The 25,037-nt window shown below is 47.8% G+C and overlaps 2 protein-coding genes across 9 annotated transcripts in view; one reads left to right on the forward strand and one right to left on the reverse strand.

The window, feature by feature from the left end:
• Positions 1-14,659, forward strand: part of FBH1 (F-box DNA helicase 1) — a 52,524-nt gene extending 37,865 nt beyond the window's left edge. For 7 of the 8 annotated variants that reach the window (XM_050804598.1, XM_050804602.1, XM_050804596.1 and 4 more), the window contains 6 exons: positions 686-761; positions 1,374-1,571; positions 2,413-2,538; positions 4,494-4,600; positions 13,522-13,653; positions 14,176-14,659. In XM_050804598.1, the coding sequence (XP_050660555.1) occupies positions 686-761; positions 1,374-1,571; positions 2,413-2,538; positions 4,494-4,600; positions 13,522-13,653; positions 14,176-14,346 (810 nt within the window). In that variant the 3' untranslated portion in view covers positions 14,347-14,659. The remainder of the gene's footprint in view (positions 1-685; positions 762-1,373; positions 1,572-2,412; positions 2,539-4,493; positions 4,601-13,521; positions 13,654-14,175) is intronic. The other variant, XM_050804599.1, reaches the window with a different exon arrangement.
• The window catches only part of GDI2 (GDP dissociation inhibitor 2), a 533,972-nt gene that overhangs the window by 165,838 nt on the left and 343,097 nt on the right, over positions 1-25,037 (reverse strand). The gene's annotated exons all lie outside the window — the stretch shown is intronic.

The raw sequence follows: 25,037 nt of genomic DNA on the forward strand, positions 1-25,037 counted from the left end.
CTGGAGTGCGATGGCGGGATCTCGGTTCGCTGTAACCTCCACCTCCCAGTTTGAGAGATTCTCATGCCTTGGCCTCCTGACTAGCTAAGACTATAGGTGTCTGCCACCACACCCGGCTAATTTTTGTATTTTTGGTAGAGACGGGTTTCACTATGTTGGCCAGGCTGGTCTTGAACTCCTGGCCTCAAGTAATCCACCCACCTCAGCCTCCCAAAATGCGGGGATTACAGGTGTGAGCCACTGTGCCCAGCCTGTAGTTCTTTTCTCACAAGAAACAGTGGTAAATGTGCATGCCAAGCACTTTGTATTCAGGCACCGTTTGCATTCTTTAGAATTGTCTCATGTTCCTGGAAGGTGCTTAACTTGCCTTTTTATTGATGCGAAAGCAGCGTGCAGCTATAGATCTTGCCTTTTTAAAAAGAGTAGGAGGAGTTTGAGGTAGCAGCGGCATCTTAGAATGTGGTCCCTGGGAGTGTTCAGGCCACGTGGCAGCCTCGCGCTTTCTGCTTCATGAAGTTTCCTGCTTGCCGCCTGTGCTTTGGGTGTAACTCAAGATCCATTTCCAAGAAACCATCTCATTTCAAAACCCCATCCCTGTATTTGCTTTATTTTGTTTTGTTAAAGCAACAACAAGCAAAACAAAACACAACAAAAAAACAAAAATCCCACCAAAAAACTTTTTCAGGGGATTAAATCATTTGGATTGGACAGAATCATTGATATTTGGATCCTTCTTCAGCCAGAGGAAGAACGGAGGAAACGTGAGTACCCGCCTGGCCTTGGTGCATTGGAAGGAAGCACCCAAGGGACAGGGACGAGAAAGAAGCAGGCCCGGTCTGAGTCAGGGACTCGTTTCCCTCCAGAGAAGGGAGAGCTAGAGCTCTCTTCCCATGAAGAGGGGGGTGCCTCAGGCCTCCTGTTTTCATAGATACTGACAGACTTTTCCAGATCCTCCCCACAGGAGCCTCAGTCTCTTTCCAACACTGGTCCCATAGGCTGTCTTCCCCTGCATCTTTCTGTCTGCCTGGGCCACTTTATACGTTGTACACTTCCACGTGGGCCCCAAGTGATAGTGTCAGACATTTCTAGAGCGCTTTTCTTTTCCTGTTGACTGCGCTATTTCAAATCCCTGTGAAGTAGGTGAGGATCTTGAGCCTAGGGTTTTGCTCCTCAGTCGGAGACGGAGAGGCCACCGCACTGCACTGACTTGCCCAGGGACACACAGCGAGTTAGTGATGCAGTCAGGCCTGGAACCTGGGTCTCCCCACTTTAAGACCGTCCGCTCTTGTGTGGCTGCTTAGGAACGTGCAGTACCTGCCACCATCTGTGAGTGGAGCTTGTGTCACCTTAACCTGTGCGTGTGTTCTCCTTAGAAAACCTCGTCATTAAAGACAGATTTATCAGAAGATGGGTGCACAAAGAAGGCTTTAGTGGCTTCAAGAGGTATGTGACCGCTGCTGAGGACAAGGAGCTCGAAGCCAAGATTGCAGTTGTTGAAAAGTATAACATCAGGATTCCAGAGCTGGTGCAAAGGATAGAAAAATGCCATATAGAAGATTTGGACTTTGCAGGTAAGGGAAACAGTTGGTTTTTACCTTCCCCCTAAGAGGAGGAGCAGATGGTCTGCTGCTGTTTTTTTTTGTTTTGAGACAGAGTCTTGCTCTGTTGCCCAGGCTGGAGTGCAGTGGCATGATCTTGGCTCACTGCAGTGTCCCCCTCCTGGGTTCAAGCAATTCTTCTGCCTCAGCCTCCTGAGGAGCTGGGACTACAGGCGCCCGCCACCACGCCTGGCTAGTTTTTGTATTTTTAGTAGAGATGGAGTCTCGCCATGTTGGCCAGGCTGGTCTCGAACTCCCAACCTCAGGTAATCCACCCACCTTGACCTCCCAAAGTGCTGGAATTACAGATGTGAGCCACCGCGCCTGGCCTCTTCTGCTGTTTTCTTCCCTGTGTAAAATATCTTTGAGCAAAGATGGCTTTATTGCTTAAGGGAGAGGGGAGCAGGGTTCTGGTTCTTCCTCAGGGGCTCTTTATTTCTGTTCTACTTTCAAGCCCGTAGAATGGGATTTTCTAGTCCCAGGTCTGCGACGTATAATGTCAGGCAAGCCGTGCAGCCCTTTTCTGGGCTCTGTCCCTTCATGTGTTAGATCCAGAGGGTGGGTAGAGCCACTCTGGCTTCTGGGGTGTGATTCTGAGAGGCACTAACTCCTGCAACTAATTTTCAACTTCTCTCCTCGTCTTTTTCTTTTTTCTGTTCCCGACAGTTGTTTCCTCTTTCCCCCTTTTCCCACAAAACTGCACTTAGGCAAGAACTGTTCGAGTTCAGAGTCAAGTGGGAAGCATGTATGTTTTTGTCATCTCGTTTCTTTGCCTTTGAAGCCCCGTCTAACGTGTGCTGTGTTTTTATCCTAGAGTACATTCTGGGCACTGTGCACAAAGCCAAAGGTCTGGAGTTTGACACTGTGCATGTTTTGGATGATTTTGTGAAAGTGCCTTGTGCCCGGCATAACCTGCCCCAGCTTCCCCACTTCAGAGTTGGTAAGAGGTGGCCGGGTAGTGTCAGGTGCTGTTGTAGTGAGTGGTGACTGAATTGTTCCTTTTCACTGCCTTGTTGTTTGTTGGATGCTGTGGCCTCCTGGTAGGGCACTTCTGGAAAAACAAAACCACAAAACACCTCCTAGTCTTAAACTTTTGATTCTTATACTGTGGTTTTTTAAAAAACAAAACTTCCCCAAGGCGCACCCCTCTGGGGGCTGCGTGTGGGGTGATGATGTTTGTGGTGGCCCTGTGAGCCCCGCGCTGCTCTCAGCTCCACCTGTGAGCCCCACGCTGCTCTCAGCTCCAGGTTTTTCACCATCAGGCTTTGAGTCTCCAGCCTCATGAAAGCTTTAACGTATAGTTTACTTGCTTACCAAGTAATTCCTTTAATTAATTCCTCTTCATTTATTAAAGAGATAAGAAAGTCACAAAAGGAGAAGTAGTAAGCATTCTGTATCATTTGTCTGTTTTGTTTTTTGTTTTTTGTTTTTTTGGTACAGACGGGGGTCTCACTATGTTGCTCAGGCTGGTCTCAAACTCCTGGGCTCAAGCAATCCTCCCACATCAGCCTCCCAAAGTGTTGGGATTGCAGGCGTGAGCCACCACAGACATTTGTCTGCTTTGTTGTTGTTGTTGCTATTGTTGTTGTTATTATTATTTTGAGATGGAGTCTCACTCTGTCACCCAGGCTGAAGCGCAGTGGTGCGATCTCGGCTCACTGCAATGTCCACCTTCCGGGTTCAAGCGATTCTCCTGCCTCAGAGTAGTTGGGACTACAGGCGCGTGCGACCATGCCCGGCTAATTTTTGTTTTTTAGTAGAGACGGGGTTTTGCCATGTTGGCCAGGCTGGTCTCGATCTCCTGACCTCAGGTGATCCACCCGCCTCGGCCTCCCAAAGTGCTGGGATTATAGGTGTGAGCCACCGTGCCTGGCCTTGTCTGCTTTGTAATAAATTTGTACTCAAGGCTGCTTTGTAATAAATTTGTACTCTGAGCATCAGTGCTTTTGCTTTGATTTTAAATCTTAGGATAAAACCGTTTGAAATTTATGTACAAACAAACAAAGCTGTCTGTTAACTGTAGGTTGGAAATTTGGGGCCTAGCACACATTGGCATGCTGAAAATGGAAACCACAGCATTCGTGACTGCTGGCGAATATAGAACATGATTTGGAGTGGAGAGAGGAAGGGAGGCGGCCATGGAGAAGTTTACTATAGTACTACCTTTTTCGCCCTTCTGGTTTACATGTTTACAAATGTAATTTTTTGGGGAACATGTAATTTACATGCCACACAACCCCCCCATCCAAAGTGTACAGTTCCGCAGCTTTTTGCACGCCGTTGGATCTGCTGCTCTTTGTTGAGTTCCTGCCATTGTGTGGTGAATCGAGATGGGAGATGAGATGTGCGGTTGGGCAGCACAGACACACAGCACACAGCACACCTGTGTGTCTTCCTTGTTGTCCCGTGACAGTGTCAGGCATTTCCAAATGGGAGTCTGGTAGTCCAGAGGCAGTGTAAAGAAATGGAAGGAGACAAGCAGACTCGGTCCAGCTCCCAGGCCCTTGATTAGCCAAGGTCTTGTTTGTAGGAGTGACTTAACCTGTCTAAGCCTCGGTTTCCCCAGCTGTCTCATGGGTTTTTTGTGAGAACTGGCATAATGACTGTAAACAGCCATCTGGCACATTGTGGGTGTCGAATAACCAATTAACACATTCCCAGGATTTACGTAGCAGGACTAAATAAAACCCAGTATTTTGTGCCACTAGTCTGCTGGGATTTGGTTTGTTTTTGGAACTGGCATTTGTAGGAAAATTTTGTATTTACAGCCAACAAATGTTGAGTGGTTTTCTGCAGGGAATGGATGGGGGCTAGTAAACATTTAGATGAGACATAAGGTTTTGTAAGCTTTTGTAAGGCTTTTTAGTTGAATTTTTTCCCCTTTACTTTGTTTAGAGTCATTTTCTGAGGATGAATGGAATTTACTGTATGTTGCAGTAACTCGAGCCAAGAAGCGTCTCATCATGACCAAATCATTGGAAAACATTTTGACTTTGGCTGGGGTAAGTGGGACGGGCAGCATGAGCTAACTTGATGCCATTGAATGTTATTTAGTCTGCATGAGGGGCTGACCTGGAGCCTTCAGAGGCCTTCGGATCAGGATCCTGGGTTGGAAGAGAAACGCTGCTTGCATGTGCAAAGGCCGACGACCAGTATAAGAAGTGTTCTAACCAAGGAAACAAAAATGTGGTTCTTTTCTAAGTCATTTCCTAATTCAGTTTAAAAAACTCTGTTTAAGATACCAGCAGTGGGCCAGGCACAGTGGCTCACGCCTGTAATCCCAGCACTTTGAGAGGCTGAGGCGGGCAGATCACTTGAGGTCAGGGGTTTGAGACCAGCCTGGCCAACATGGTGAAACCCCTTCTCTACTATAAATACAAAAATTAGCCAGGTGTGGTGGGGTGCATTTGTAATTCCAGCTACTCGGGAGGCTGAGGCAGGAGAATCACTTGAACCTGGGAGGCAGAGGTTGCAGGGACCCAAGATGGCGTCACTGCATTCTAACCTGGGCGACAGAGCGAGACTCTGTCTCAAAAAAAAGATACCGGCAGTGGTCATGTATTTCTTAATTTCTCCCTTACTCAATTAGTTCTTTTTTTTTCTTTTTTTGGTCTGAGACAGGATCTCACTGTGTCACCCAGGCTGGAGTGCAGTGGCACAGTCATCACTCACTGTAACCTCGTCAAACTCCTGGGCTTAAGTGATTATCTTACCTCAGCCTCCTGAGTCACTGGGACTATAGGCGCATGCCACCACACCTGACTAGTTTTTAATTTTTTTTCTAGAGATGGGTTCTTGCTATATTGCCCAGGCTGATCTCGAACTCCTGGCTAACGTGATCCTTCTGCCTCAGCCTCCCAAAGTGCTGGAGTTACAGGTGTTAGCCACCTTGCTTGGCCCCTATACTCAATATTCATAGGGAAAAAATGCCAGGAAGGTTTTGTGCACCCAGCCTTCCTCCCTCTCACTCTTTAGTCCGTTTTGAAATGGCATCTGCTGCTGCTACCAATAGACTTTCCAGAAGAACACATCGTTGCCGGGGAGAGTAAGTGTTCAGGTACCTGGCCTTTGTCACAGACATGTGGAAAAGTGAGCTGGTCAGCACTCACTCTTTACCCTTCCCACACACCACCTTCTCACACTCTACTTATTTTTATCTCTTTTTCTGCCTAAACAGCTGTAGTATAAACCATTTAGTCTTTTCAACCCGTCAGAAACTAGAACAGAAATTTGAGCTAATAGTTGCTACTTAGTCCATCTCTCCCTGAACCCAAGATATTTAAGCCTGAAACCTAAAACTTAAGTGTAAAAGTTAATATAAATACTCTTTCTTGCTTAGCTGTCTCCAAAACAAAGATTGTGTGTAGCAGGATGGTTTATTCTCAGTTCCATATTGCCTACTGTCATGGGGTGAGCCATGCCGTACTGCCGTACGTGCTCTGGGGTTGAACCACGGTGCAGGCAGGGTGGGCGGTCACCACTTTTGAGTAAATGATATTCAACTCTCAGAGGTATTAAGTGTAGTAGATCCCTGATGCTCATAATGGAATATTTATCGAGGGCCTAACACTTGCCAAGCACCTTTCTGGGTACTGGGGCATAACAGTGGGCAGGGAAATTCCTGCCCTCATAGAGCCCATCCAGGTGGGGAGACGGACAAGAAAGTGAACAAATAGGATTTCTCTTCACATTTTTGAGGAAGATAATATCAAAACTTAAAAGGGAGAAGCTTTGCAAATAAATACTCTACAATGACTCATCAGAGGGCAGAAGCTTCTTGCATAAAACTGATTAGCTTGCATATTTATCACATTTTTTGTGTCTCCTTTGTCATTTTTCCTCCAGGCCTCTGTTAGGTAGACTGACTTGGCCATAGGAATGTTTCCAGAATTTGAAATCTGATGCATTTTTCCCAAAGCAACTTTTTACCTGGGCTTCACTGAGTGCAACAGCTTAAGTGTCAGAGCTTAGAACTGAAGCCCTTTTTCTTTGGTTGCATCTTTACTGGCACATGGATCGTCTGTAGACTTTTCTGCAAAGGGCCAGGCAGCAAAGATTTCAGGCTGTGTAAGTCACATGATCTCTGTTGCAGCTACCCAGCCCCGCTGCTGTAATGCGAGAGTCCCTGTTGACAGTACATTAGCGAACAAGTGTGGCTGTGTTCCAATAAAATGGATTCACAGAAACGGGCATTGTTTGGATGTGGCCCATGTGTACTTTGCTGACCTCTGGTTTAAAGAAAAGTGTGACCTTAAAAAATCTCTAAACCAGTATCCCCAGGAGTTAAGCATAATAAATCATTATGTACAAATGAACTCTACCTATACAAACATTTTTGCATAAACTTTGATTTATAAGTGCTTTTTTAGACCCTCTAGTATGGTTTTCTCATGGAAGTCGTGGTACAGAAGTGGTCAGGCCTGTAACAAAACCACGTTGTCAATTGGTAGAAGTGTGCGGGGTATTACCGAGCAGTGATACCATCTCACAAACATGGGCTACACGGGACTTTTCATTTTTGCTTATGAAAATTTTAAGACATTAAAAAGTAAAGAAAGCAACACACTGAACACTCATATACAAATACTCATGTACATATACCTATATGTACACATCTCCAAGAAATAGGTACTTTTTTTTTCCATAACTACCGTGCCATTTTCATATTTTATATTATAATATGTGGCCTCTACTACCCAATCCATACTTATGCTTTTATGATTGTCTCAGAAATGCTTTTTTACAGTTGATTTGTTCAAGTCAGAGTCCAAACCAACATTTGATTGCTTGTCTCTTAAGTTACTTAATAGAGAGCTGTGCAGGACTCCCTCCCCACTTCTCCCATGCTCTTGTCTCATTGCAGAAACTGGCTCATTCATCCTATAGAGCGTTCCCATTCTTAGTTTGCTTCCTGGCGTGGTTGTGTAACTTGTTCTGCCATTGCCTGTCCTGGCTTTCCAGTAACTGGAAGCTAGCTGTAGAGGCTTGATTAGATTCAAGCCTGCGTCTCTGGCAGGCTTACCTCCACAGGCCGGAGCGGGCTGTGTGCTTTGCCACATAAGGAGGCTCCCGGGAGCGGGTTGGTTTTTCACTGTTAGTGATGCTGATTGCTCATCTTTTGAAGAGGCACAGCTAGGAAATGTGTCTTTTTGAAAAGAAAGAAAAAAACCAGTGATTCATACTGATAATTCCAATCCCAGTTTTTAAACTTTGTTTGAAAGAGACAGGGCCTCACTCTGTTGCCCAGGCTTTAGTGCAGTGGCACGATCATGGCTCACTACAGCCTCAACCTCCTGGGCTTAGGCTCAGTCCTCCCACCTCAGCCTCCCAAGTAGCTGGGAACACAGACATGCACCATCACACCTGGCTGGTGTTTGTTTGTTTGTTCTTTTGTTTTGTAGAGACAGTGTCTCACTATGTTGCCCAGGCTGGTCTTGAACTCCTGGGCTTAAGTGATCCTCCCGCCTCAGCCTCCCAAAGTTCTGGGATTACAGGTGTGACACCAGGCAAATTTCAATATTTTGTTGTTAAATATAACACAAATATAAAAAACAGCATAATGCAGTTTAAAATGATGATGTTGCGAGCATCCACCAGATGAGAAGATGGGATCTGCTAGCCATCACAGAGCTGTCCTGGTGGCCCCTGGCCATTGTAGCACCCCCCCACCGCCCCCGCTTTCTGAGGGTAACTGCCATCTCAACAGATAGGCACTAACCTTGCTTTGTTGCACAGCTGCGCCTTTGTTATTTATTTTTTAACCAGGTATGCACTGCCATCAGTAAGTGCTGAAAAATGATACTTTTTACACATGTTCTCTTCATTCTCCTGGGTTTCAAAAACTGCACTGTATCTGCATTATCAGAGGCTTTAGCCCTTCACACGTTCAGCCCTCATGAATTGTGTTCCATAATCTAGTTCACATTTAACACAAAAGGAATTTTACTTTTCTTACACTTGAATCTTTTCTCATACACTGAAATCTTGGTTCATAACAGTATTTATTAATTACTTATTGATACTATTCCATGTATTTAAAAATAATCTTCAAAATAATGCCGGTATTAATGGAATACTGACTGGACTTGAAGATTTCCTAACAGCTCCATTTCTCCATTAATGATTTATTTATCATGTTCTGAAGCTACTTAAAGTAAGTCCTTTTTGCTTTTGTGGTTTTATTACCAACTTAATTTGCAGTTAGAAATGTATTTTATTTATAATATCTACAGAGATTGCTTTGCTTCTTTTTGATTTAATGGTCTTTTTTGATGTGTAAGGCCTGTTAATGTTTTCAAAGTCAAAACCTTGTGCCTGAGCATGGTGGCTCACTCCTGTAATCCCAGCACTTTGCAGGGCTGAGGCAGGCAGATCACTTGAAGTCAGGAGTGAGAGATCAGCCTGGCCAACATGGCGAAACCCTGTCTCTACCAAAAAATACAGAAAAATTAGCTAGTCGTGGTGGTGCACACCTGTAGCCCCAGCTACTTGGGAGGCTGAGGTGGGAGAATTGCTTGAACCCAGGAGGCAGAGATTGCAGCGAGCTGAGATTGCGCCACTGCACTCCAGCCTGGGTTACAGAGTGAGACCCTGTATCAAAAAACAAAAACAAAAAACAAAACAAAACAAAGTCAAAACTTTGTGCTGAGAGAAGTCTCATTACCCCCTCTTCACTTCAGACTGTTCTCTGCCTCCACCATTGGCAGTTATTTTCAACAATTAGCGATTAATCCTTCAGTGTTTCTTTATGCAAGTATTAGCAAATTCGTAGGTATTTTCGTATTCTCCTTTTCCACAAAAGGTAGCATTTCAGATACACTGTTGTGTACTTTGCTTTGTCACTTAGAAGCACTCATGGGAATCACTCTTTTATTTTTTACTCTTTTATTTTTTGGCCTTTTATTCTTTTATTTATTGTCCTACCCAAATCAAGAAATCCCTCTTTATCAGCTCACAGAGCTCTCTCGCCCTTTCATCAGCTGCGTAGTGTTCTGTGTTGATGCACCGTGATTTATGCCATCCTCGCTCATGGACATGGTCACTTCCAGCCTTTTGCTTTCGTTAATAATGCCGCATTGCACAATCTTATGCACAGGTCATTTATGTTTTTGCCAGTGCATCTTCAGCATGCATTTCTAGAAGTGGAATTGCTGGATAAAGATAAATGCAAGTGTGACTTTTCAGTTGTTGTTTTGTTTTTGTTTTGTTTTGTTTTTGAGACAAGGTCTGGCTCTGTCACCCAGGCTGGAGAATGGCGGCACAATCTTGGCTCACTGCAACCTCCGCCTCCCAGGCTCAAGCCATCCTCCCACCTCAACCTCCCGAGCAGCTGGGACTACAGGCATGTGTCACCACACCTGGCTAATTCTGTATTTTTTTGTAGAGACAGGGTTTTGCCTGTTGCCTAGGCTCTTCTTGAACTCATGAGCTCAAGTGATCTGCCCTGCCTCGGCCTCCCAAAGTGCTAGGATTACAGGGATGAGCCACTGCACCTGGCCAAGTGTGACTTTTCTAGATATGGCCAATTTCTTCATGGAGATTGTTACCACTTTAGAGTTCCACCAGTTGTATGCATAAGAGTGAAATAGGCCCAGTGCAGTAGCTCACACCTGTAATCCCAGCACTTTGGGATGCTTAGTAGGGCGGATCACTTGATGTCAGGAGTTCAAGACCAGCCTGACCAACATGGTGAAACCCTGTCTCTACTAAAAATACAAAAATTAGCTAGGCGTAGTGGCGTATGCCTGTAATCCCAGCTACTCAGGAGGGTGAGGCGGGAGAATCACTTGAACCGGGAGGCAGAGGTTGCAGTAGGCTGAGATCGTGCCACTGCACTTCAGTCTGGGCAACAAAGCGAGACTCTGTCTCAAAAAACAAAAACAAAAACAAAAAGCGAAGTAGACTTTTTAAAGCTAATTGGAAGGTTGTCAGTTGGTTGCTGCGTACATTTTGTTTTCCCCAGAGAAGAAAAGAATACAGAATCTAGAGAAATACTTCCGGGTTACTGAGACTGGGCTGGGCTGTCTGGCCTCAGGCGTCCTGCGAGGAAGTCGCAGAAAAACTGTTTATTTATGGGAACAGATTTTTTAAGGCTTTAAGACCTTGTGAGAGGTGGATGTACTCTGCTTTTTAAAAAACAAGCAAACCAACAACAACAAAAAAAACAAGAGTCTCACTGTGTCGCCCAGGCTGGAGGGCAGTGGTATGATCTTGGCTCACTGCAACCTCTGCTTCCTGGGGTTCAAGTGGTTCTCCTGTCTCAGCCTCCCCAGTAACTGGTAGTACAGGTGTGCACCACCATACCTGCCTAATTTTTTTTTTGGTTTTTTTTTTTTTTTTTTTTTTTTTGGTAGAGACGAAGTTTCACCATGTTGGCCAGGCTGGTCTCGAACTCCTGACTTAAAGTGATCCACCTGCCTCAGCCTCCCATGGGATTACTGGCGTAAGCCACCATGTCCGGCCTTTTTTGTTGTTGTTGATCACAGCCTGTGAATAAATTTGGGGATATTCTGTTTTAGAAGTGTTGAATTCAGTCTGTCCAGGAGGGAAGGCCATGGGGATAATGAAGATCCCGAGTTGGGCAGTAGTTCAGGGGCTAGGAAAGCGTGTTGAAAATAGTGAAGCCGTGGGTGGGGTGTTTTGGAGATAAAAAGCGAGCCATTGCTTCCTGTGCTGCCTAGAATGATGTCTCTTCATCTCCCAAGAACAGGGCAACCTTCTTTTTCTCTGACCCCTCCCCCTTAGAAAATACAGCTAATAGAATCACCAGAAGCCGTTTTGTTCATTTGTTTCTTTAAGTTTTGGGAAAGTGAAGGAAATTATTACATTGTTGAGGTGTTAAGTGACATGAAGTTATGTTTCAAAGACAGCTTTTTTTTTTTTTTTGTGACGGAGTCTCCCTCTGTAGCCCAGGCTAGAGTGCAATGGTGCCATCTTGCTCGGCTCACTGCCTCCCGGGCTCAAATGATTCTGAGGCCTCAGCCTCAGAGTAGCTGGGATTACAGGCGTGCACTACCATGCCTGGCTAATTTTTGTATTTTTAGTAGAGATGGGGTTTCACCCATATTGACCAGGCTGGTCTCAAACTTCTGACCTCAAGTGATCAGTTTGCCTCGGCCTCCCAAAGTGCTGAGATTACAGGCTTGAGCCACTACATCTGGCCAAAGACAGCTTCTTGGTCTCACAGAATCTTAGATTCTTTTTGTTTGTTTAGATATAGGGTCTTGCTCTGTTGCCCAGGCTGGAGTGCGGTGGCACAGTCTCAGCTCACTGTAACCTCAGCCTCCCCAGAAGCTGAGACTACAGGTGTGCACCACTATGCCTGGCTAATTTTTGTATTTTTCGTAGAGACAGGGTTTTGCCGTATTGCCCAGGCTGATCTCGAACTCCTGGGCTCAAGCGATCCTCCCACCTCAGTCTCCCAAAGTGCTGGGACTACAGGTGTGACCCCTACCCCTTAAATTTATATAAATAAAAACAGTTAATCTAGTGGGTTATGAGAGGCTTAAAAAGAGTGAAATGGCATAAAATCTAAAGAAATCAGAGAACACTGCATGTTAGGTTAAATCATGTTTTGTGAAACTTTTCTTCCATATGTGTGGAATAGCATTATATGTGTATAGCATTATAATGGTAACTGCATCAAAAACGGTTTGAGAGCCCAGCCCTGGAGAAACTTCTGGAGTGGACAGGGAGTCGGGTACAAGGATGTTCATTGTTGCATTGTTGGAAATAGTTTGGAAACAACCGAGTAACCACAGCAAGGGAATGGGTAAATAAAATACAAGAGAGTGCTGTGACTGAGTCCCCTACAGCATTTTAGAACAACTAGGTGAGGAGGAAGCCAGAAGTGTAACATTCATGTAAATAGACACCTGTAAAAGGAGACCTGTGTCCTTGGACACGTGTGTAAACAAGAAGCTATTTCACAGTGGGTTGGAGGCACCTCGCCAGGTTCATGGTCCTGGCTGTCCCTGGGGAAGGAAATGGAGATGACAGTCGAAGGGACTTCCGCAAAATCTGTGACTTCAGACATGATTTCACTTCGTCAGCTGTTAGTACTTGTTGGCCATAACTTGATTGTTTGCATGGTGGTTTTCGGTTCTTTTTCATACCTAGTAGGCAGGCCCTCTAAGAGTAAAGACCAAAGAAATCAAAATGTAGGACACAGATTGTAGAATAATTAGATCAATAGCCGGTCATAATCCAGAAAATACGAAACTGTCCTTTGCTGGGCAGCAGGTGTGTGCGGTCCTGCTAGCGGATCAGCCGGTGACGTGGAGCCCCACGGGGCAGCAGCGAAGCTGACAGTGCCCTGTCCTTGTGGTGTTTCCAGCCCGGGAGGTCACTAGCGCTTCCTCTGGGTGCTCCTTTCCTGCCAGGCATGAGTGCCTTGCATGAATTGAGGGGTGTCTTCTCCTCAGCAGCCACCTTTAGCTGGCACCGTGCCATCTGCATTTATGGATAAAGACAGGCTTAGCGAGGGTGTCATTTGCTCACTAGCACAGCCAGTACACGGGACGGTGGAAATGTACAGGGATGTTTGGGGCAAGTTTTCTTCAGGTCCTCTGTGTTGCCTACCTGGGTTGTAATGTGAATATACAAATAATTTTCTAAAGATTGAGCTGGGGATGCCTTAGCATAAAATAAAATCCAGAAATATTCTGGAAATGTCATTAGAGGCAATAGTTTTGCATGTTTATCCGTTAAATATATATATATATTTAAAAAGCAATCAGACTGTCAGTTGGACTGTCGGTAGCTTTGGAGGCAGGGAAAAGTTAGAGAAACTAAGGGAGAACAGGGCAGTCGGTGTTTTTCTCTTTCTGGGACTCAGAGCGCATCTAAAGGGTTCTCACTGTGTTTCCAGCAGACCCTAGCGGAGGTATCGCCATGATTCTCTTTCTCACTCTTTCCTTCTCAGGAGTACTTCTTGCAAGCAGAGCTGACAAGCAGCGTCTTAAAAACAGGCGTGGTGCGGTGCTGCGTGGGACAGTGCAGCAATGCCATCCCTGTCGACACCGTCCTCACCATGAAGAAGCCGCCCATCACCTATGTATGTCTGCTGTCTGTGGAGCTTAATTCAGCCATTTGCGTGTTTTGCTAGTGAGCTTTATGCTTCTCTGGGTTGTAGGTGGGGAGATAAGAGAGAGCTGTGTGATCCTTTATTAGGGGCTTTTCATACGAGAGGCACGAGAAGTGTGCGGTCGGCCCCAGGGTCAGAGGTCAGGGCACGTGATGCTGCCTGGCCGTGCTGAAGCCATAGGTCTGGGAGGCTGGGTTGTGACACACGCTTAGAGGGAGAGCTGTTCCCTGGGGTCCCAACACAGCTTTTCTTGGTTGTTTATCTCAACTGGATAAATGGCTGTTTCTGCACTCAGGGAATTTGGGGGTGTTGAGGCCACCTAGATGGTGGTGCTGTGGGAGGTGTTATTCTGAGGGTGTGCACCCCTTTGAAAACATCAGAATTCAAATGCGTTGTCCCTGGGCAGCTGTGATGGTAACTCCATGCTTTTTGCTGGAAAATCCATGTTCTTTGGTGGTTCTCCTTAGCTCTCTTTCTTGTCCATCACCACAGAGCAACAGGAAGGAAAACAAGGGGGGTTACCTCTGCCACTCCTGCGCGGAGCAGCGCATCGGGCCCCTGGCGTTCCTGACGGCCTCCCCGGAGCAGGTGCGCGCCATGGAGCGCACCGTGGAGAACATCGTGCTGCCCCGGCACGAGGCTCTGCTCTTCCTCGTCTTCTGAGGCCAAGGCGCACGTTCTCCGCAGTGCAGAGCAGCTTGCCGAGGACCCCGCGTGAAGAAAGCCAGCGAGGGGGCTCCCGCTCCCTGAGACTCTGGGTTCACCCACAGCACTTTCTGAGGAAGAGGACACCAGCCCAAGCTGGACCTGCCATTTCTCCACTCCCTACAGACAGCCAGTCTCCACTTGCCTCCGCCCCAGACGTATCTGGTCGGGGAAGTGGGGGATGTTCTTTTGATAAAAAAAAAAAAAAAAATTTTATGTATTTAAACTTTTATTACAAGGTTTCAATTAAACAGGCATCATAGCACTGGCATACCGCTGTGTGATGACTGCGTCAGCACTGTTGTTCTGAGCCTGCCCTTTTTCCCGTTTACTGTTTCCTACAGCACTGTCACCATTCACATGACACAGGAAGCAGAGTACGAGACGTGATGTCTTGGGTGGGAATTGGGGCATCAAAATTGAGACTTTGGCCGGGAGCAGTGGCTCACGCCTGTAGCCCCAGCCCTGAATCCAGCCAAGGCAGGAGGACTGCTGGAGCTCAAAGCTGAGGCTGCGAGCCGTGGTCACCTTACAGTTCACTGTACTCCAGCCTGGGTGACAGAGCGAGACCCTGTCTCAAAATAATATAATAATAATAATAATTAATAATAATGTTTTAAGGAGGTCAGATAAATTACAAGGCTAACAGGATCATAATCTCAGCAAGAAATGACTCCAGATGGGCTGGACCACGGCACCTGTGGGGCCTGGTGAGGAGGGAACGGATGTGAGGATTGGTGGTTCTCAAAGTGTGGTTCTAGTAAGCAGTGGCAATATCGCCTGGGAACTTGTTAGAAATAAAAATGTCCAGTCCCCACATCAGGCCTGCAGGATCAGAAACTTCAGGGTTGAGGCCCAGCTGTTGGTACCTAACAAGCCTGACAAGTGGTGCTCATGCATGCTAAGTTTGGAAACTTCTGCTCTCGATGTTTAGAAGGTAGAATCGGTCGGATTTCTGGAGTACTGGGATCATGACAGGGACACTCTGTGGTAGAGGTCGTCTTCATTGAGACAGGGAAAATGGAAACTAAAGCAGGTTTGTGTAAACGCAGTGATGAGTTTGTTTTCAGCATGTTGAGTGGAACCATCCACGAGGCTGTTGGGTGAACACATCTGTCCTGCAGCAAAGGGCCTGGCTGGACCTGGGGACTTCAGAGTTGTCGGTGTGTGGGTGGTGGTGCAGTTTGAAGGGTTTCGCCGAGTTAATCCGGGAGAGGATAGAGAATGAGAAGAGCAGAGGTCTGAGAAGCAAAGCCGGCACACACGAGGCTTGGGGTGAAGAGAGGAAGAGCGTTTAAGAAGAGCGACAGCTGATCCAGAGGAGCCTCATGGTGGAGCACCACTGAGCTCCGGAGAGGGGGAGTCCAGGAAAAGGGGATCTTCAGCATCCAGTGCAGTAGAGACCAAATAAACAAGGGTGGGCAGGTGTTTAACCGGCACTGTCAAGGTCAGTTGACATTAGCTGATCAGTTTCAGTGAGGGGAGAAGCCGACCACTGTGGCCTAAAATGTGAGTGAAAAATTTGAGGGCTAAGATGTGTGTGTTCATTTATGGTTTCTTTCTGAAACCATACTATAAGGGCAGTAAAAGGTTTGTGTGTGTGTGTGTGTGTGTGTGTGTTTTAACCCTTAAGGGCAAAGACAACAAGAAGGAGGTAGCAGCCATCCTGGGGAGCATCAAACATCTGAAGATGACCCGGCCCCTAAGATGAAGGCTAGAGGTCAAAACCGAAGAATCAACTTGGAGCAAACTGTCTATACAGGGAGAAGAAAACATCTAAATATCTTTAACACATTCCGAGAATGAGAGGAGGTAGTGCATTCCATGGAGTAGCAGGATAGATACGTATAAAAGAATATTTGGGGCCGGGCGCAGTGGCTCGCGCCTGAAATCCCAGCACTTTGGGAGGCCGAGGTGGGTGGATCGTCTGAGATCAGGATTTCGAGACCAGCCTGGGCCAACGTGGTGAAACCCTGTCTCTACTAAAAATACACAAATTAGCCGGGTGTGGTGGTGGGCGCCTGTAGTCCCAGCTACTCAGGAGGCTGAGGCAGGAGAATCGCTTGAACCTGGGATGCACAGTAAGACTTCATCTCAAAAAAAAAAAAAAAATTTGGAGAAAAAAATATGAAAGAAAGCCAGTAGAACTGTTACAAGAATAAGCTGAGAATCGAGAAAGTAGAACAAAAACAAAGATTGAGAAGTAGTTAGAGGCTGGACGTGGTGGCTCACGCCTGTCATCCCAGCACTTTGGAAGGCTGAGGTAGGTGAATCGCTTTGAACTTGGGAGTTCAAGACCAGCCTGGCCAACATGGCAAAACCCATCTACAAAAAATGAGCTGGGTGTAGTGGCGCGCGACTGTGATCCCAGCTGCTCGGGAGGCGGAGGCTGGAGAATGGCTTGAGCCCGGGAGGTGGAGGTTGCAGTGAGCTGAGATTGTGCCACCGCACTCCAGCCTCGGTGACAGCGAGAGCCTGTCTCTAAAAAACAAAAACAAAACTAGGGAACCAGTTTAAGAAGCTGAGCATCTGTAAATGGGAATTGCAGGAAAAGAAAATGGACAATGGACAACAGAGTCAATTTAAAAATTTTTTTTAGATGGCATCTCTCTCTGCCGCCCAGGCTGGAGTGCAGTGGCGTGATCTTGGCTCACTGCAGCCTCCACCTCCCGGGTTCAAGCGATTCTCATGCCTCAGCATCTTGAAAAGCTGGGACTACAGGCATGCCACCACACCTGGCTAATTTTTTGCATTTTTAGTAGAGATGAAGTTTCACTGTGTTGGCTAGGATGGTCTCAATTTTCCAACCTTGTGATCTGCCTGCCTTGGCCTCCCAAAGTGCTGGGATTACAGGCATGAGCCAGCGCGCCTGGCCGAAACATTTTTTTAAATTATGAAAATTACCTGAAACTGATGGTAAGGGTTTCTGGATTGAAATGACTCATTAAATGCTCAGGATAATGGGTGAAAATAGGCCCACATTGGCCAGGCGTGGTGGCTCACACTTGTAATCACAGCACTTTGGGAAGCTGAGAGGGGAGGATTGTTCAAGACCAGCCTGGGCCTCATAGGCAGTCCCCATCTCTACAAAAAATAAAAAAAAATTAGGCGTGGTGGCACATGCCTTGTTCCCAGCTCCTTGGGACACTGGGGTGGGAGGATGGCTTGAGCCTGGGAGGTTGAGGCTGCTGTGAGCCATGATTGCACCACTGACCTCCAGCCTGGGTGACAGAGTGCGGACATAGCCTGGGGGGAAAAGGCAGTGATTAGGCCTCTGGAAGGCAACAAGTTGTATAGGAGAGAACTGTAGTTGACCCCCGACCTCGCCAACTCAGTGAAGTGTGCCTGCTTTTGTGGCCTTCATAAGGGTAAGCATGCACTGCAGGTAGGAGCTGTGTGCACATGTGGCGTGAACGAGCCGAATCTCAGCCTCAGTGGCAGGAAGTCAGTTACAGCGCCTGAAACTCAAACATGGAAGCAGAAGCCCACGCAAGCCCATCATTTAGAGACATCTCGGAGAGACAATACGCACTGAGACACTCAGCAGAAAGATTTCTAAATGTTTCCTTTTGGGAGAGGGAATGGGCAGGTGGAGGGGCTTTTTGGTAGGTGTCTTACATGACTATTGGCTCTAAACGATGTGTCTGTGTGATAGAACTGTAAAATACCAGTGGGAGGGGAAGATACGGACACTGCGTAGACTAGTTCTCACTCAGGAAGCAAGGCTGGCCAGAGGCAAGAAGTGGGTAGGGGATGATGTGGACTTAGGGAGGGGTTTTTGCTTTTAAAACGAGAGAGGTTTGTGCAGGGTTATGTGTTGAGAGGAAGCAAATTCAGAAAGGAGAGATGGAAGCCAGGTGAGAGGGATTGGGACGGAAGAGATGAAGGAGAAAGGGGTACATTGTAAGTGGTAAGGGAACAAGTTTAGGTTACTCTCACCCAATAATTTTGTTTTTTTGAGACAGGGTCTTACTCTGTCACTCAGGCTGGAGTGCAGTGGTGCAATGACAGTTCACTGCAGCCTTGACCTCCAGGCCCAGGTGACCCTCCCACCTCAGTCCCTCAAGTAGCTGGGACTACAGGTGCATGCCACCATGCCCGGCTAATTTTTGCTGATTTTTTGTAGAGATAAGATCTCGCTCTGTTGCCCAGGCTGGTCTGAAACTCCTAGGGTCAAGCTGCCCTCCTGCCTCAGTTTCCCAAAGTGCTGGGTTGAGCATTTGGGATTGACATAGAAGGTAATGGAGTGGAAAGTGATGGAAAACACAGATGTGCTGGGCAGCACCCTCCCAGTTGAAATCAAACACCATCCTTTTAGTTGGTGTTTTTCCTTTAGCAGCCCAGGCTTGAGGGCAGAGACGTCACATGGTGGACTCAGACACAGCTTAATCAACCTAAGGCAGTGCAGCAACCCTATGGGACCTTCCTGCCTGGGAAGCTGGTTACCGTCACGCTGCCTGCCCAGCTTCCTTCCTGCAGTGGTGTCTGGTCTGGGTCTGGGAGCAACTCACTGGATCACAAAGGGACTTTGATACCTCTAGAATCAGACTATTAGCAATTTAACATGTATCTTCAAGTCTGACCCCAGCCCTTCAGTCCTTCCTAGTCACCCTGAACCCCTGACTTTAGCAATGTGGGGTACACTGAGAGCCTGGAAGCTGATCACTCTAGATTTGCAGTGAGTGGGAGCGGTAGAGACGTCCGAACCCAGGCAGGCAGGGTTCCTCCAGCTCCTTGCCCAGACATGAAGATGGTGCTACACACACCCCTCACCAAGGCACCTCTGCACAGCTGGGTTGGTGTGGGGGCAGGGGTCCCTTAGCCAGCAGGGGCTCTGCCTCTGCCCAGCCTACTTAAGGACAGGTTCTCCAAGAGGGCCCAGGGGGTGCCGTCCCCTGTGTTCCTCCTTACCGGGGACCTGTGTGTGTTTTATCCCTAGCGGCCTGACCTGAGAGGTAGGTTAGATGGAGGGACGGGGGCTTCCCGCTCAAACGCCAAGGTCGCCAATCGATCACTCCATTTGCTGTCTTCAGCCCTGCCATGTCCCAGACACAGGCCCTGACTTCCTTCCGAGCTCTGCTGGCTCCTCCATGCACCCTTCCCCGCCTCCGGAAACGGCACCATCATCCGGCTGATACTTTTCTTCATGCCAGTTCACTGGGAAGCTCTCTTCACGCAACCTTCAGAACGCACCACCCACCCGCCTGCGACCCTCCACCGTTCTGCCTCCTGGACCAGTTGTGTATGTTGCTATGTGCCTCTGCCCCGGCCCAACTCGCTCTCATGTAGAGGGACCTGCAGTCTTACAATGAAGACTCACCCCGGCCACACTCCTGCCTCAACCCTGCAGGGCTCTCTGGCTGCCATGAGGGCGTCAGTCCAAGTTGGACCACAGCGGAAAGGCTGGGGTTTCCTGTCCACTTCCAGGCTGGCCTCTGTCACCCTACGCCCGTCTTTTAAAGGAACTCACTGAGGGCCCCAGGAAGCGGCCAGCACAGTGCTGACATCCTGAATTTTTCTCTTCTTCCTTTTTTAAATGTACAATTCAGTGGTTCTGATTGATTTTTTTTTTTTTTTTGAGATGGAGCCTCACTCTGTCACCCAGCCTGCAGTGCAGTGGCGAGATCTCCGCTCACTGCAACCTCCGCCTCCTGGGTTCAAGCGATTCTCCTGTCTCAGCCTCCCGAGTAGCTGGAATTACAACCATGTGCCCCCACACCCGGCTAATTTTTGTATTTTTGGTAGAGATGAGGTTTCACCATGTTGGCCAGGCTGGTCTTGAACTCCTGACCTCAGGTGATCCACCTGCCTCAACCTCCCAAAGTGCTGGGATTACAGGCGTGAGCCATTGTGCCCTGCCTGAATTTTTTTTTGTTTTTTAAGTAATCATTTTCCTAATACATGTCTTCCTAATCTGGACCCCACAGATTAGGAAATGCTTTAGTTTTTAATACCCATGGTATTTCCACTACCACTAGTGAAGAGTTGTAGTTAAAACTCTTCCAAAGGATCACATTAAAAAAAAAATAGCATCAGCCTTTGGAGTCCAGGATGAACAATAAAATAAAAAGTAAGTAGCCTGGAGGTCACATGGAGAGAGCTTCCCCATGAATTGGCGACACCTGGTGACAGGTAACACTTTAATCATGGCCTCACACACACACAATGGGGTCGGCCCCACGTCCTCGGCCAGCTCCATGTATTTTAGACTCTCTTACAACAACCCCACTTAATTGGCTGTGAGTGGCCCCAGAGCAAGACTCTCAGGGGCGGGGCGGGAAGCAGAAAGTGCTGATTCCGCGGGCGTGCGGAGGAGGCTGGTGGCAGGGGCTCAGCTCAGCTGCTCCCAGGCGTTCCTTCCTCCTCTGCTCATGTTTGGTGCCTCAGCGTCGCTGGGCAGTGTCGCTGGGCAGGCTTCTCCTGGCCAGCCACCTGCAGCCCTTGGAAGGAAGACCTTATTATAACTCTGAGGAATATACAAGTTAAACATGGAAAATTGGAGAAACTGGCGCCTTAGGACAAAGGCTAGAGTGTAAAAACAAGTCCATTAAGACCCCGCCTGGGCTTTCTCCCAAACCTTAGAGTTTAATTAAAATAATGGAGGCGTTCTTGTACACCTTGTACCAGGATCCACTTTAAATGAAATAATTGGGCCAGGAGCAGCGACTCACGGCCACAATCCCAGCACTTTGGGAGGCTGAGGGAGGAGGATTGCTTGAGTCCAGGAGTTCAAAGACCAGCCTGGGCAACATAGTGAGACCCTGTCTCTAAAACAAGTAAGAAAAAAATGAAGTAATCGTTCCAAGGCTCTGAAGTAATTTTCCAGACCCCAGACCCTAGTGACAGATTAAACAGAGGAATATACCACAGCTTGGAGGTGTACTCCTGCACAAAGGTATATGGTTTAAATGTATATAAGCACTGAAAAAAAAAAACTTACAACTTTAAATTAGTATGGTGAGTTACTCTGACCTTCTCCCTGTAACTGGCCGCAGAAATCAACTGCCTTCTTCCCCACTCTGTCTGCAGCTTGTTGTTGGACCATGAGAACAAGCAGCTGGACCTGGTTTTGTCTGGGAACGGGAGCAAGAAAGCCTTTCCCACAGGCTTCTCCAGCTGACTCACATATTGTTGGTCAGAACTGGGCGACCTGCCCACTCCTAAGCCAATCATCGTAAGGAAGAATGGCTTCAAATCATCAGGGTTTTATGTCCTGGAGCTTGGGATGAGGTCAGCTTTCCATGATGCATACGGCTGGATGAAAGAATAAATCCTAAAAAAGTGGGAATGTATTTGAGAAGGAAGGGGCAGGTGCTGATTACCCTGTAAGTAAATAGATCTCATTTAGGAAGTGAAGTCAATGTTTATTAGGAGCCTCCTGAAGGTAGATGCTATCGGATCTTTGTGTATGTGAATTCCTTCAGTCCCCACAGCAAACCTGGGAGGCAGATGACAGCTGCCTTGTGCAGATGAAGAAACAGGCTCTGAAGAGTCACTGGGCTGGGCCCTCTGTGCTCAGTATCACAGAGCAGAGCTTGGATGAAAACTCAAGTTCAATCTCAAACCCATAGCTATGTGAAGAGTTGGAGTTAGAATTCTTCCAAAAGATCACTTTTTTTTTTTCTTTTTTTAAAGCATCTGCCTATGGAGTCCAGGATGAACAATAAAATAAATATTTAATAGCATGGAAGGCTTTCAGATGTTCTTAGCCATAGAATTCTTTAGGCCTAATTTTACTTCCAGTTAACAAATGCAGCTGCTGTGATCACTCAGGACGGGGATGGGCACCCAGAGTTCCTTCTCCGCTCCCCACCTGTGCTGGCCCCTCAGGCGCCTCTGGAGCCACCAAGCCTTCCCGGAACACTTGGAAAATACCCGCAGCCCCTGCAGCCCAGGAAGGCTGGCAGCAATTTGAGTACCCTCTGGGTGGCATTGACTCCAAGAAGATTACACCCCATTTTAAAATTATTTTGGAGACAAGAATCCCAGTCTGTCGCCCAGGCTGGAGTGCAGTCACGCAATCACTGCTCACTGCAGCCTCACGCTCCTGGGCTCAAGCGATCCTCCCACCTCAGACTCCTGAGTAGCTGGGACTGCAGGTGAGCCATGGCACCCAGTTACACACTTCTGTAACTAGGACTCTTGGCTCTCTGCCCAGAGGAATGAAGACACAGCTTTGGAAAGAGAAGCACTGACCTTCACGGTGAGGGCGTCCACCAGGAGGGAGCGGTTTTGCTGAGCGGAGACTTGGGGCTGACGGCCCTACGGGACCCTTGCTCTTTTTCAGTTTCATTTTCCTTCCAGTTACTGAGCAGCCCTCCCAGGACCCGAGGATGCAGGGTGTGCAGGGGCGGCGCGGTGCTTCCCTGGCCAACCCCTGCCTTGCCGCCGGTTGACCTGGCTGCCCAGCGGCCATGCTCTGTCTTTCCTGAACATGTCGCTCAATTTCCTGTTTGTGTTTTTGTCTCCATCCCTCCCCTATTTAGAATGCTCCCTGCCCATTTATTGAAATTCCACCCATCCTTCCAGCTCACGTCCTGCATTCCTCAAGCCTCCAGGCCTTGGAGCCATCTCTGCCTTTATGGGGCTCGTGTCCCATTAGTGTGTGTGCTTGTGATTATCTACTAGCTTGTGGCATAAGGTTTTGCTTTGTGTTTGTTCTGTTATGCTTCTCTTTTTGACCAGGCTGTGAGCTTCTTGAGGATTAGTACCAGGCTTCACTGTCAGGATCTCTAGTGGCTAGTGAGGGGAGAGACTGACGCCAGGGTCTCCTGTAACCCTCACGCCTCTGGGAAGGGAGTGCATGTGCCGTCATCCCCACTGCGAAGACGAGGCAATGTCAGTGCACGTAGTGCCTCCAAGTGACAGGGCCAGCAAAGGGTAGAATGGATGTTCGACACTCAGGCTTTTAAGTTCTATCCTCTTTCCACTGCACAAAGACAGTATTTTGCAGATGCCACATGCATAGAGCAGATAATAAGTGTTATGAAGGCTCAGAGGCAAATGATTTTGTATAATTGAGTCATTGGCAGAGGCTCTGGGGCTGGGTACGGTGGCTCACGCCTGTAATCCCAGCACTTTGGGAGGCCAAGATGGGTGGATCACTTGAGATCAGGAGTTTGAGATCAGCCTGGACAACATGGTGAAGCCCTGTCTCTACTAAAAATGCAAAAATTAGACGGGCGTGGTGGCACGCACCTGTAGTCCCAGCTACTCAGGAAGCTGAGGCAGGAGAATTGCTTGAACTCGGGAGACAGAGGGTGCAGTTAGCCAAGATCGTGCCACTGCACTCCAGCCTGGGCAACAGAGTGAGACTCTGTCTCAAAAAACAAAACAAAACAAAACCCAAAACTGAAAAAACAGAGGCTCCTGGAGAAGGTAAACTTGATCTGGTTCTGGAAGGTGAGTTGGCTGTAGGAGACTGTGAAGGAAGGACAGGGGCATTGGGCGTTGGCTATGGGCTTGGCCTGTGAGGAGGCCGCAGGTGGGACGTGGGGGTGGAGGTGCTTGCAGCAGGGCACAGCCCAGCCTTGGGAGCTGTTGTTCCCACTGAACGGGCTGAATCCTGGGATCCTGAGGGTCTAATTGGGATTCTCAGCAAAGTTTTCTCCCCATGCGGAAGGGGCAGGGGGAGAAAATCGTCAGCAGAACAGACTTCCTTTTGCAAGATGACCCCTCGAGCAGGAGGAAATGTTGCAGCACTCAGAGGCAGAACAGAGGGCTGCTTCTGAGGGCAAGGGAGGTTGGGGGATCCTATCAGTCCTCCCAATGTCCCCCTACGTTTTTAATCCAGTACAGGAACCTCACCCTTCTCCAATCAGTGCTCTCCCTTCCAGCTGGGAAACCTGCTGGGGCCATGGATTCAGCTAATGTTCTTCAACTTGACAGCTTAGACTCTTTTTTTTTTTTTTTTTTTTTTTTTTGAGACAGTGTCTCCTCTGTTGTCCGGGCTGGAGTGCTATATGGCATGATCTCGGCTCACTGCTACCTCCTGGGCTCAAGCAATTCTCCCACCTCAGCCTCTTGAGTAGCTGGGACTACAGGCATATGCCACCACACCTGGATAGTTTTCGTGTTTTTTGTAGAGACAGGGTTTCCACCATGTCGTTTGGGCTGGTCTTGAACTCCTGGACTCAAGCGATCCACCTGCCTTGGCCTCCCACAGTGTTGGGATTACAGGCATGAACCACCGCACCCAGCCAAAGGCTCAGACTCTTAAGACGGGTTTTCAGACATCCTGGCCTTGCATCTGTAAGGGATGAAATTCCGTGTTGTTCTAGGAAGTCTTTAGGTTTCAGTCTGTGGCTTGAATTCAGACTTTAGAGATTTGAACTTCTAATTCTCTAAGTTTTTCAGCGCCATTAAAAGCAGTCACCCGCCTATGGCCTCAGATTTCTCGTAGCCATACGATCTCAGGATGGAAGCAACAGTCTCCAAGAGCCGGGCTTGCAGCGGGCATGACATCCCAGGCACCTCTTGGCGAACTAATTACCGAACTTCCTGGGCTGCTCCGTCCCTGTCTCTGCATATCATCAGAACATTTGCTCTTTTCTCTCCTCTCTAAGGCAGATAACCAACCGCAGACGTTCCTTATCTCCCCTCTTCTCCATAATTTGCAATACCCACTCCTGGTACCGAATTTCATATCA

The sequence above is a fragment of the Macaca thibetana genome, chromosome 9 (assembly GCF_024542745.1).
Source record: "Macaca thibetana thibetana isolate TM-01 chromosome 9, ASM2454274v1, whole genome shotgun sequence".
Taxonomy (NCBI): Eukaryota; Metazoa; Chordata; class Mammalia; order Primates; family Cercopithecidae; genus Macaca; species Macaca thibetana.